Source organism: Spea bombifrons, chromosome 6, assembly GCF_027358695.1.
Source record: "Spea bombifrons isolate aSpeBom1 chromosome 6, aSpeBom1.2.pri, whole genome shotgun sequence".
NCBI lineage: Eukaryota > Metazoa > Chordata > Amphibia > Anura > Pelobatidae > Spea > Spea bombifrons.
In genome coordinates, this window is record NC_071092.1 from 4,521,146 (window position 1) to 4,535,172 (window position 14,027).

Sequence of the window (14,027 nt, forward strand, 5' to 3'; positions counted from 1 at the left end):
TGTGCTGCACTTTTGACGAGGGGTAACGTTCGTGTTGAAGAAAAGACCCCCTCGACTTAACGTTTTTTTTCCTATGACTGTCATTCATTCTGCTTCTTGCAGGACAACGTGGATCATTACTAAAGCGCAGTTTGTTTAAATTATTCAAATTGGAATGATATCTATATGTATATATAGGTTGTTTTTGTTTTTAAATGCCTGGTTAAAACGCAAAAAAAAAAAAAAAAAAAAAGTCCACAATGGCTACTTAAGGATACTGGAATGAATGACAAAGTTTAAACACATGGATGACATTTGGCTTCATATAACAAAAAAAAAAAAAGACCTATTAACATTCATAACAAAGTACAGAAAACATTACGCCTCGGAGAGGCCTTGGGCCTGAAGTATAGGCCTGAGGTCAGAACTTAAATTCGGTGTAGTACAAGATGAACGAAAAGCAATACATTAAGTTTGGGAAACTTCCTCTGCCTCTCCCTCTGTCCCGTACACATATATAAAAAAAAAAACGGTCATCCCCCGCCTCAAATGGAAGCAAAAGAATTGATTGAAAGGCAGTGATAATCATTATAACATGCAGTACTGTGCAAATACGTTGTCCATTGGAATCCTTAAAATCTGGGCAGAAGGGATGACCTGCAGTTTAGAAGTACATGCTTATAACGGGCCGTCCTCGAAGTCTGTTTCGGTGGGACTGCAGTCCAAAGTCTGCTGCATGTCAACAACGGGAAATCAGCTACGCAAATTTACAACACTGATGTCGACTGTAAGAGAGGAAATTCCCAAGTACCAAACAAGTCCGTCCAACGCACAAGAGTACAAATTCCTTTTGTTTTGTTTTTGTTTTTTTGTATTTTTTTTTATCCAACAAAAAAAAAAAAAAAAAAGAGTAGAAAAACCAAAAACGTCCCCCCCCCAAACGAGGGAAACTTGATGGCACTATGCGTTAACACATGTCAAAATTGTCAGAATTGGTCAGGGTTCCCTCTGGTCTGTACAATGAAGGAGGAAGACCCCCCCCCCGCGGCGACCTTGGACCGTCTTCATTCTCAGGAAAATGGTTCTAGACGTATTTCAGTCCATTTCTTCGTTCACGGGCTCGTCTTCGTAATCTCTGTCGGGGTCAAAGTCGGGACTGTGGTTGGCTGTTGTTACCAGTGATAGCGGGCCGTCGTTTTCGTCGGGATCCAGTGGTTCTTCTTTCACATGTACGTGATGCCTACACGAGACACAAAAGGATTTGGTTACAAGGATGCGTGCGAGACGCGCTCAGCGTCACTCTGACAGACCTGCGACCCGTCTTTCCACTTTGACCTTTATACTTTCTCTGGCCGGAACGTTGGACAATGCGGAGACAAACGCTTGATATTCTATTGTAAAGATCCTAATTCATTCTGTCTTCCCAACAGAGGCACTGAGAACTAAGCGGGTTTCAAGCGTCAAGAACAATTACCTTTGACCAGAACCTAAAAGCCTTGTTTTCCAACAAGTTTACAAAAAAAAAACCCTCAAAAGTTCCTTTCTGCCCTTAAAATAATTGGTGAGAAACGTCTAACGTATTCGCGAATATGTTCCGCGTACCGACTACTCTCAACGTTTCTTTGTAGGCGACCAACACGACTCTCTAACAGGGCGATTGTTTCAATTACGTTTTCAGCGAGTATCATGGAGGAACGCGCTGTTTTTTATTTTGTTTTTGTTTTTTTTTTCCTGCCGCTTTGCATCGGGCAATTTCTACGACTGGAGATGTCAGCAAGGAAGTCGCGCAGAAGAAAGGCAGCGGAATTGGCTTAATTTGAAATAAACGTGGCACGGCCACATAAAGCGTCGGGATAGAGAAATTAAATGAGACTCCATAAAGCAGAATTACGGAGAGTCAGGCAGGGAATCGGGAGGAGGCTGAAGTAATCACTGCTTAATGTGTGTTCGCTTTCTCTAGTTAACATGCAGAACCTGTGAGCCGACTCTCAAGAGGACGACCCCAAGTGAAGCTCTATCATTAATCAACTTCAAGCAAACACTGTGAGCAGACACCATGATACATGCTTTAAACTCCAAATTAATGCATATTTTTACAAACTGTCAATAAAGGAAGAAAAGCGCTGCCAGCAAACACAAACGGAGAGGGGGAAAAAGGGTTCGCTCGACACAACAATGCGATAAGAAAAACCAAGTCCTAACGAGAATAATAATACTGTCAGTGGTAAACAAGAAGAAGCGTGATCCCGGCTCATGGTGGGCAAAAGGATGCACTTGGAAGATGAGATCTGCCAAATAACCCATTATAGGAGAGCACATGAATAACCCGCGGGGAATAGCGCTGATCGTACATAACAGCTACGATAACAACGGGGAAATGTTCCGCGTAAATCATATTTACAGGACCGACTTTACAAATAGCAATTACTTTCTCGGCGATGAGTGGCTTTTGTCATGCAAAACACCACAAGGCGTAAACATTGCCTGGCCTTTGAAACGTGGAAGGAAGGCGTCATTTTTATTGACACTATCTGGAGTTAGATATGAGACGCGGACTTAGAAGACACGGCACATCCGTTATCCAATTAGCTTCTTCATGCAACGCCTAAAAATTCATAGTCTTCGCAAATAAAGCCCCCCTAACCCATGTGTTAGAAACCCGTCTAAACCTGGGTGTTAACCCTTCTGAAGAGTAATAAGAGCTTATTCGTCAAAAATAATTAACCCCAATAAAGGGTTTATCCGGGTTTTCATTCATGAGATCTTGAATGGAGGGGGGGGAATCCTCATTAATTAACGGGGCAAAGGGATGGTGAGGAGGACCAAAACCTTCCTAGAAGGGGAGCTGCCAGCTTACCATTTCTTACTTATTTCAGGATTTTTTTTCCAGGGCACCGACATTCCCAACATTCTAATAATATGAACTAATGGCTTAATAAATGTAACTGTGGATTAAAAGGTTCATGTAAAATGTTGCTTCGCTATTAGTAGAAGTTTTTCAAATAGCCTTGGCTGAAGAGCCTACATACCGCCATGGTCTTAAGAGGCAACCTAGTCTACAAATTGTCACTTAACAGGAATCATTACAGACCCTACTGCCCCCCCCCCCCCAAAAAAGCCCACCTTTAGATATGGCAAGAGTTCTTAAGTGATATTCCTCAACCATAAGGCAGATAAAGACACCGGGCGTCTCTAATATTTAGCTACGGGGGTTGTGTGTGGTCCTTTTGTTTCAGGACGGAATTTAACAAATAGGTGTCTTTAGAACATCTACATATCTTCATATCGTTCAAGTCATGTTTCAACGCTCTCTTTTTGCTCTAAAGAGGGTTTATCGAGGACAGATCTTTATATCCGCCTTTTACCATCTTTCAATAATTCTTTAATGTGTCCACTCTGACAACAGAACCGTGAAGCTCGTGGCTGTTGGAGAGAATTGTTTTCCGCTGGAAACCACAGCGTGGGGCGTTCTTCTCTATCCACCAACTCTTATTACCGATGGACCGGGTGCAACGTCTTACTATAACGAGACCTGCAGCATTTTATTATCGTGAAGACGGAAAGATACAATGTAACATGCGTGCCGCGGTTCCCATGCTAACAAGGTAATCCAGGGATAATGTTAGTGTTTAAAGCTTGATTGACTCTAATTTATTGAGACGCTGAAAAATTAGATGCATCATAACTGTTTACTGCAGTTTTTAAGAGGACGCTATGTGGCAGTTTAGGAGGAAATGTTGCTAACTGATGTGAAATTACCGCCGCAATTAATCAGGTTCACTTCCTGCGGAGGGTAATAACCAAAAAAAGCGATGTCTCTTTTATTTGCATTTAAGCAGAAATTGCTCAAGTACAAAGTTTTCTCAAAATATTTTGCTAGGCTTTAGAGCAGACTTAATACTTCTCCGGAGACAATTTGGATACGTAGGAAGATTTCATTTCTCGCCTGTGATTTTATTCAGAACCGATTCCAGTTGTTATGAAGAAAAAAAAAATATTTTCTAAATTCCAAGTCCTCGCCACCCCCTTTTAAGTAAAAAAAACCATCTGCGCTTCCCACACGCCAAAAATAAGATTTTGTGGTAGGGTTTGGGATGGAACTCGGCAGCGAGTGTGAGAAAGGGGTGTGGCCATATCTGGGATCCATTGCGGGATGCGGACAGGAAGTTGCCCTTATGTCGCGGCCCATCCAGCCGACCAATCGCGGCACACACAGCTGTTTAACCAGGAAATGGGCGGGGAGTGGCTAGAAATGAGTGATGCTTAAAAAAGAGTAGGCAGGGTTAATTCAAAGCCCCGCCCTTTTTAAAGAAAGAGGTCCAACATGTAGAATAACTTACATTGCTTGCATCGGGGAGCGCCCCGGGCTGCTGTCACTGCCGTTGCTGGTTGCGTGATCCATCACGCCGTTTAGCTCTTCCCTCATCGCGTTGGCTAAGCTAGTCAGAGCCGGGTTCCCCATGGAAGCCGTAGTGTAGAGAGGTATACTGTTTTCAGCCATCGAAGCCTGCCGCGAGGGAATTAAGAGACAGGTTTTAGAATCTGATCCCTTCTCATATTATGCTAAAGGAAAGCGAAGGATACGTTACAAAGTATTAATATGTATTTTATAAAAGATAAAATGCTACATTTCCCACAACTATAAATACAAGATATACATATATATACATACACACACACACACAGTATATACATATAAGAATGATCTTGCTATTACACTGACCTTACTATACAAACACGTACAATGCATTGTGGGTTCCGAAACATAGTATCACAATATGTTACATCTGTATTACATCATTGTTAGCGTTATTTATATGCAATTTTTACTTTAAAATCGTAGTCTTTCGTACAATTTGCCCCATATGAACCCCAGGTGGTCTGTGAATCTGACACTTTGCTTGCACATCATGTAGGCAAATCTAACACCGTTATAAAAACCTCATTAAAAAAAAGAAAAAAGTAACGCTAATGCCAATGCCAATGCATTTACAACGCGGATACTTTGGAAGGAGAATTCACATATTAAATATACATATTATAGGTATTTATTAAAAGCCTCCGTTTACGAAACACAATCTTTAATGAAGATAACAGCTCATGTTACATTTCAAAAACAAGCAGTGTTAAATCTGCCGAGCATACTAATTGGGATTAGTCATCGTTAAATGAATCTGATAAAATGGAAGATCATTTCATTTTGCCTCTCATCCTCATGAATGTAAATTATCCTTGTAATCTTAATAGTATTCTACAGACAGTGCAGACTTTAAAATCATATTTCACAAGACTCCGGGGACATAGGAAACTAATGAATGTATTTACAATTTGGCGTTGTCACTGTGTGACTTCTAATAATTAAAGGAAATGTGGAAGGAAGCGAATGAAACATTTCACGGAATTTTTTTATCCCTTTAATTTTCATATTATTATTATTTTTTCATTTGCAGATAAAATTGTGAAAAATAATAGGTATTATTTTCTTGGCTACACTTCTAATAATCAGTTAATCATCGGGACTTGCATATATCCATCAAAATAGCAGCTATAGAAAGCAGCCTCGTACCGTAAGCGATTTGTCAGGGGTGGCTGAAAATATTGTTAAAAAAAAAAGGCCATCTTTTCATTAAAAAAATAAAAAAAATCCTAGGTGTACAAATCAATTTAATATTTTTGATTATATTATTGAAAAAAAATATTTAAAAAATCTAATAAATGCGGATCAAAACTAAATAATGAAAATAAAATTATATATATTTATGTTGAAAATGGCTTTCTCCTTAAAGCCTGGAACAATGGGAGGTCACATGACACTGTATCTTTTCACACGGCACATTAATAGCTGTGTGAGAGTAATTACACTTGTGGTATTTTTGCCCTCAAGTGAAATTCTGAAATAAGAGGATGGAAATTATCATATTGCTGATAAATATTAATAAGTGAACTTTTAATTTTTTTGCTACAATATTCAAAATGCTAAGCATCCCGCTAATGCAGGAGCAGACTGATATGTGCCTGCCTCCAGGGACTTCAATTCTTTATGCACTTAAGAAAAAAAAGTTTAACAGAATTAAAATTTAATATCTAATTAGAGTAAGGATAATATATTTCGCAATAAGCAGGGAAGACGCGGAGAGGGCCGTACGAGTGCCATCCGTTGGACTCACCTGAAGAGCAGCGTTAAGGGGTGAGCAGTAAGGGTGGTTGGTCTGCATGTTTTTCATAAGCGACGGGTTACTGTAAGAGAATTCATCAAAAACACATAATTAACTCAATTAAAAGAATTAACGAAAGTTCTGTAATTGTATTTAATTTGGAATATCAACTATCCATGGCGTACCCTATATGTGCAATAAGACCTTTGGAGCGCAAAGGATTAACGATGGTACGGTTAAGATGGAAGTGATACTTTTGGCACAAATATTTAAAGATATATGTAGATTGTTTTTTTGTTTTTGGGTTACCTACCAGAGTCTATCCTCTCTGCAGGCATAAATCAAAATATTGCTCTCATTATTAAGGCAGAATAAAAATAAAATAAAAGGCAATATCGTCAGCTCCTCATCCATGCTGAGGGAGCCAGGGACTCGGAGTGAGAACGGCTCCTTCAACATCGAAAGGATTCCGTCCACATTCTACAACACATTAGATTCTGGGTACAAGGCATGATCCTGGTGCAAAGTCTTACATTGTCTTATCATCCAAGAAAACGATGGAATGTTGGTAACGATTGGACAATTCCATTGATTGTTCTGGTGATAAGAGCACTCTAAGAACGGTGTTCTCATGTCAACGACACCAAGTATTTCGGGAACACTGAGCCAAGAGACATATGTGCTAAACATTTCCTACTAACAGCTTGGTTTGTGAAGACTAGAAATACTGATGAGTGTAATTCTACAATAAATATACATTTACAAAAGTCCTGTACGATCTACGTGAATCTTCTATAAGCTGAAGAACGTTACTGTGAATATATAGCGCCTTTACAGGCGACGCTTGGACAGAACCTCTGTATTTTCACACCTCTCCTCCTTTCACCTGCTGTAAAGGGGAGTCTGACTCAATGGTCAAGGGTCGCAGACCAAATCGGTCACGTGTGATACATAAGACCTTGCTCGCCAATTTCTAATTTAAAAAACCATGAAGAAACATGGAATTCTTGGATTTTTGCAACTCTGGAAGACAGAGTTCGTTCACGTCGCTCAAGTCAAGCAAAAGAAGGGATGGAAATACAGAGTAGGGTTCTTGATAACAATATTAACTCGTTATAATAATGCAGGGGTACGCAACCTTCGGCACTCCAGGTGTTGTGGACCACATCTCCCATAATGCTCTCACAATCATAATGCTGGCAAAGCATCAAGGGAAATGTAGTTCACAACATCTGGAGAGCCGAAGGTTGCCTACCCCTGTAATAATGTTTAGGTGACGATAAGTTGGTAATAATTATAATATAAGTGTTTATAATGTCAGGTGTCATATAACATATTCTTTCTAAACCATAAACATACCTCCCAAATGTATAAATGGTAAAAACTATGGTTTTGTTTGAGGGGTGTGGCTGTGGGCGGGGCTTTAATGAGACTTTTTGGGTTTTGTTGACATTAATTTATAAAGCTGATTCTATACACATTATCGGAGCTTTTAGGGCCGTAGAACCCTGCAATCCCCTCATACCCAGCAAACATTCTGAGCTCCTAGAAAAGAGGGATGCAGGGACTGTCGCTTTCAAAAAGGGACACTTGAGAGGTATGTTTTATTTAAATCAAATAACACCAATCTAGCTACATTGATATGAGAAGCAGCAAAGAGACCGCTTTCTTTGACTGTCTAGAAAAACACATCACACATTGGAAACATTAAATGCTTTGAATAACACGATCATTTATACTGACTTGAAATTAACGCAGCATCGACATTAACGGCGAACAGATAATACACTTTGACAGGGAAGGGAGAAAAGGAAGAAAAAAAGTAATATAAGGGTCCGGGATGTTAGGTTCGCTGGATGAAATGCTGGCGGCAGAGCATGCAAAGGGGAGCGGCAGAGAGCAAAAAAAATAAAAGAAAAAGCCCAAGCAAAACAAAAAAAGCTCTTACTGTGAAACAAGATCGTCAAAGTGTTCATCAGGGCAGTGTTTTCGAGGACGGCCTCTCTGAATATGGCGGCCACGTTTAAATTCTTCATCATCAACAGTCCAATAGGACCCATACTCATCCTCTACTCTGATAAAGCACTTATGCAGGGAGAGGTTGGTGCGAATTGCACCCTGGGACCAGAAGCAGCAGAGGGGATGGCGTGAAACAAAACGGGGTAAGGGAAGGAGCAGAAATGATAGGACGGGGAGAGGAGGAGAGCACAGACATCACGGGGGGGAAAAGGAAAAGAAAATAATAATGCATAAGCCAATGATTGGTGAGGGTTAATAGGCATTGCCGCTTAAAGCTAAGAGCGCGAGATGCATCATACACAAAGCCAAGCAGGACAGGGGTGCAGTGGATATACGGAATGGCAGGAATGACATGTTTTGTTTCCCATTGGGCAAAACATCATGAATGCACCTTTTTTGTTGTGTGGTTACCACCACGTGTAACCTCGAGCACGGTACATACTACACTATAATGTTCAAACATAGCGGACGTACCCACTGATCTTTTGTGGCCTTCTTTTTTGAAACTCTATTTCATCCACTGTCCATACTGCCCCTTTAACGTTTTCTACTCGCACAAAACACTTGTGTAGGCTAAGATTATGGCGCACTGCATTCTGCGGCAAGTACAGGAGAGAAAACATTCAAAACTTAAGTCAACGCTGGTCAAGGACGAAAGACATTAACAGATACAATATTTCCCTCTGTTGGTGGCGTCCCCCCCTTTGTGTGCCGGCGAGAAGGAGCTCCAATCTGTAGACTCCTCTCCTGCACCGAAAGGGGGGGACGCAAAATGTCCTCCACCCACCCGCCAACATGGAGATAAGCACAGGTGGATCCAGTCATGGCTTGCATATTGTCCTAGACTTGTTAAAAGGGGAACACTTTTTTGAAGTGTTATCCCCTCTAGGGGACAAAAGGCATCTCAAGATGACGGTCATTCCTTTTTCTACATCAATTCTCAAAGTTTGGGCATGGGATTCCAACTTGCGTACGATGCCACCAGCTAATACACTGGGGTAATAGCGCCATTAAATTTAGGTTTCCTGGGATATGGTGTACATCGCTACCTGCAGCTTGCAGTGCGATATAAAAAGTATAAGCTTTGTAGGAACTGGGCTGGAGCGAGCCTTATTCTTGCAGCCATTGTTGTGCTGGTTGGAATATATATGCGGCCATCATTGGAGTAATTAAAGGTGTTACAAAGTATCATTCCCTGAAAACGCATTATAACCTTAGAACGTTAGACTGTATTCCATAGTGACATAAAGTGTAAAATGTGTCGGGTAACTCAATATTAGTTCCCTCTCATTGAAGAGCCCTGAAAGGTTTAATGCTTTGAGGGGCTAGAGGGATACGCTGGGCATTGGCACAAACTACGCTGCCTGCGTTTCTGGCACTATTCCTACTCAGAACCCACGGGGACACCGCATGTACCGACATTATAACCCACTGGATTATCACAGAGACCCCTACCTTCCACGTCGCAGCGTTCCGCCGGAAATAGGCAAACATTCTGGTGAACCAGTTGTAGATTTCATTTAGCGTTAACTGTTTTTCTGGAGATTCAAGAATAGCCTACGAAAATAAGCATTTAATCCATCATCCGCTCCGACAGCAAAGGACATCCATAAATTTCCGTTTATTTGGCATACGTTTTATTTATTTTTTTCACAAAAAGGGTTAAACCCGTCCAAATCTTTACCAAAAATTATCCATTTTCATTTTCTTATTTCCCCCCCGATATATCACTCAAGTTCAAAAGCGTTAAAAAACACAAACACGGCCACATGCCAACCCCCCCCCCAAAAAAAATACAATTCGGAGAGACTGAAGCATCACAACACGATCTCAAGATTAACGTTTCTATTTAACAGTTCAGTGACAACATTCAAAACGGAATTATCTAATTGTTTTGAGTTTTTATTTCTGTTTCCTGGTAGAAATATTAATTTATCAGTCATTCATAAAGCCGAATCAAAGAGAAATGCAAAACATTTCACCGGCTGATTAAAGCTTGGTAATTATTTAGAGCTCCGATTAATTCGAGGGATCAGAGATTACTGTAGTTTTGTGATAATTGACTTGCCATCTTTAAACAGCCTCATTTTCACTGTTGTGTGAAATGAATTTTCTAATAATCACATCGTATTGTAATACTTAATCAAAAGCAATTATGTTATATATTGCTGGGTTTTTTTTCCTCGTGGCAAAGGTTTTTTTTTGTTTTTTTTTTATTATAAACAGCAGGTCTTCTTAAAATCTATTTCATAAACAAGCAGTCGGAGAAGATATACCCGGAAAACAATTGTGTACGGGCCACGTTCGTATTAACGCTAGAATATCGCTAGCTGCCTGCTTCAAAAAAAAGGCGTAACGGGACATAAAGTGTCATAAGAAACATTTATTTTAATATGAAGAAATAATAGACACCAAGGAGGAAAGGGAAATAATTTACCTTTAGCCCGCTTATTTAACCATTTAAATTTAGTTGGGTTTAGATCAAAATACTTTTTTTTTAATCGAACGTATTCCTCGGTGACTCGGAACCAAAACACACAGCTCTTTTTATATTTTACCCCCAAAAATTCATAATAGAGGTCTTGGGATAACTCACCTGTCTAATTAAAGATGCATATGTGAAGGGTGGCCTGACTTCTGCGTTTTTGTAGAACTCTTGATTCTGTGCGATGTCTACGAAGAAGAAGAAAGGGGGGAAAGCGTCACGCGGGATGCACTCCAAGCGCTCACAATCCTGTCTCACCCCAAATGTTGCCCCGCTCACCTGAAGAGATGGGTATGTTATATTTGTCGGAGTACCGCCGCCGGATCGGGCCCACGCTGTGCATGCTGGTCGTCGTGATAACAGAAGGTCCTTGGGTGATGGGAGTGAGTGGTGTCGTAGGCGTGGTGGGGGTATGAGGTAAGCTTTGCGGGGAGGAATCCGATGTGCTTTTTGAAAGCGTAGCACTAGATACTAGGTTGAGCTGTGAAAGAGACACAATACATCTTCATTTAGTCATCATATATATATATACTTCATTAACGCAAAGTCAGTTTCTTAATACATTTCCTGCGATAAACAAGCGGTATTGTTTAGCGTCGTGAGGCTCGGCGATGCCCGTCAGTTATGGCGAGCTCCAGAAATCAGAGCTCCTAAACCAGGGGTATCCAACCTGCGGCCCTCCAGCTGACTACATCTCCCATACTCCCCAGCCAGCCCCTAAGCTGAAAGAGCATTATGGGAGATGTAGTCCTGCAGCAGCTGGAGGGCCGCAGGTTGGACACCCCTGTCCTAAACGTACAGAGGACTTCGTCTTGTCAGACCCCCCTCTACTGCCTCACTCATTCTTCTACCTTCCCTTCACCGAACGGGGGTATAGTCCAACAAACCCCTCCAAAGAATAATGGTAGGAAGTCTCCTGACCCCACACCGACAGCTCTTTTTGGGTGGCATGGAATCTTCACTTATCTGTTCATTCCAAATCCAGATCGCTTATTATTTCTTCTGAAGTTGTTTAAACGACGAACGCTCACTCTCGGTTTGCCGCAGAGTCCGTACAAACTCAAACAACACATCCATATTACTATATCCTCCGAGAACAGTCTAAAGATCTACAAAGCCATTAAAACAACCAAACTAATTATAAAGCGGCAATATATCACCTTGACACACAAAAATCTCAAACATTACTACATTATGTTAACTTTGGGCAGAATTTAAACAAGCTGCCACCCGGTACACCATATACATACCATGCTGCTACCCAACGAGCGATTCAGACGTACACATTAAACATACACTTTCATTTGTTGATTTAATATCACGTCAGCCTGATGTTTAGGTTGAAAATGAAATGTGTAAACGGCGCTTTCATGAAACTCGCCCCCCCCCGACGTTGAAGAACGCAAACCCAGATATTATCCTAAACGGGCACACAGATTCCAGAATTGATTTTACATTTCGCAGACCACCATTGCGAATTCAACAAAGTTAATTATTTATTTTTTTCCACAAACCTCCTTTTTTTGAGAAAAAAGCCTAGAATATATAAATCAAATTCTACGCACAACACTGAGTTCATTTTTCGCAGACTTAAATCTTTATTTCCTTTATTTTTTTTTACAATAAATTATCTATAAGTACAAAAAATCTGCTAAAAAAAAAAAAGCGCATAGGCTGTATTATTTGCCATTAAATATAATTTGCCGGTGTAGCGGTGTAATAGCGTTAGCGGATGCCAAAATATGAGGTCATGTTTGAAAGGGATATGGTATTAATCAAGAAAACTTCAGTGTTTCTTATAATTTGTTTCAAATAACGGTACCTTATCGAGAAAACACAAGTGACTCGTTCTGCAAAGGAAAGGGATCTATCAGAAAAACCCCAACATTCCAAAATGGATCTTTTCTTAGGTTACAAACAAGAGAAGTAAAACTTGCTTGAAATACCAACATAAGCTACGATGGATACATTTTGGGGGCAAATGTACTACTTTTATGCCATTTTTGGACGCATGGAAACACAAAACTATGGTTAATTTCTATAACGTGAGCAAACATTTAAACCCCATCTCCTTTAACGACTAAGATATGGGGCTGTATGGACTGTAATTCAGTGATAATCTCTGGGGTGTCAAATATTTCAGCTTTTTTAACAGTTTATTGTTTACTTTTTACCTTTTTTTTCTCCCCATTTCATTTACCGAATACAGATGTGACTTTTTATTGGCTGAATAAAAAAAAAATATGTCTAGAGCCATTTTGATTTCCCTCCCTTATTTAAAAATATGATTTATCGATTTATTCTTAGAAGAAGGGGAATTTGTATTTCGCCTCCAGGAATTTTAGGGGATCCCGGCAACATGTCGGATACGCTGGCCTATGAAAAACCGGGATACTTCAGCAAGTTCCGGAACGTATTCATGCCAAACTGATTCTATATGAGTGCCGACGATGCTTTGTTGCCCTCACTACCCTTCAATGTGGGCATTTATGAAAGCCTTCCATCAAACGATAATTAAGACACTTGAGGCTTTATCTGGATACTAATCGGCTAAAAACGGCTTTTCTAGTATTTAGAATTAAATAAATAAAATGAGCGTTCCAATTCTTTATACGTTGATAGTATTACGATTTAAGGGCAGGCGTACCGGGGACAGGGGGGACGTATATTTAAAGTTGAACTAAAAGGGGGCCATAGCGTGATAAATGACACGGATTCGCAGCCACTGCTGGGTTACCACTAATAAGACGCGGAGGACCCAGCCAATATTGGCTAATTACCAGATGAAATTGTATCGCAAGACTCTAATTAGGAGACGCTTACGGAGGTGATCCGATGATTAAATGCTGAATTTGGATGACCCCCGACGTCAGTGAGCAGAGGTGAAAGATGCCCCGGAATGTTCTGCAGAAACAGTAATCTTTATATTTAAGGAGGGAGTAATATTTGTAATAATGGCTATGAGGTAAACTAATTAAAACGCGGATCTTGGAGGATGAGGGTTGCTTCGAGCAGCTGAGGCTCTTCCAAAACAAAGTGCCCGATGTGAGCGGTGGCGCTCCGCTCGAGTGGAAAATGCTCGGGTGACCTCTGCACTCGCTATTAATTTGCATTGAATCTGATGACACATATACATATTCCCCTCGAAAATTGTTCTAATTGCTAATTTGCCAAAGGAGACCAGTTTCCGAATTTAACGCGTCTACAATTCTGCAACGAAAGAGGGGGGGAAAAAGGATAAAAGGCTGGAAAAGCGAGAGTGCGATTGTGATCTTAACCAACGATCCGACGGAACGCTGACCTTGTTAAATTGTTACTGAAGTATTCTTGTTGTTTGTTACACGCTTGCTCCCTTACTAAGAAAGCCTCCAAACACGGGCTGAGCTTCT

General features: G+C 40.6%; 1 protein-coding gene across 8 annotated transcripts in view; it reads right to left on the reverse strand.

Annotated features, from left to right (window-relative positions):
• Positions 1-254: 254 nt before the first annotated feature.
• The window catches only part of FOXP1 (forkhead box P1), a 182,761-nt gene continuing 168,988 nt past the window's right edge, over positions 255-14,027 (reverse strand). For 7 of the 8 annotated variants that reach the window (XM_053470136.1, XM_053470134.1, XM_053470135.1 and 4 more), the window contains 7 exons: positions 10,918-11,119; positions 10,750-10,826; positions 9,609-9,710; positions 8,628-8,749; positions 6,147-6,216; positions 4,320-4,486; positions 255-1,219 (listed from right to left, as the gene is read on the reverse strand). In XM_053470136.1, the coding sequence (XP_053326111.1) occupies positions 1,075-1,219; positions 4,320-4,486; positions 6,147-6,216; positions 8,628-8,749; positions 9,609-9,710; positions 10,750-10,826; positions 10,918-11,119 (885 nt within the window). In that variant the 3' untranslated portion in view covers positions 255-1,074. Of the gene's footprint in view, positions 1,220-4,319; positions 4,487-6,146; positions 6,217-8,082; positions 8,253-8,627; positions 8,750-9,608; positions 9,711-10,749; positions 10,827-10,917; positions 11,120-14,027 lie in introns of all 8 variants that reach the window. The other variant, XM_053470141.1, reaches the window with a different exon arrangement.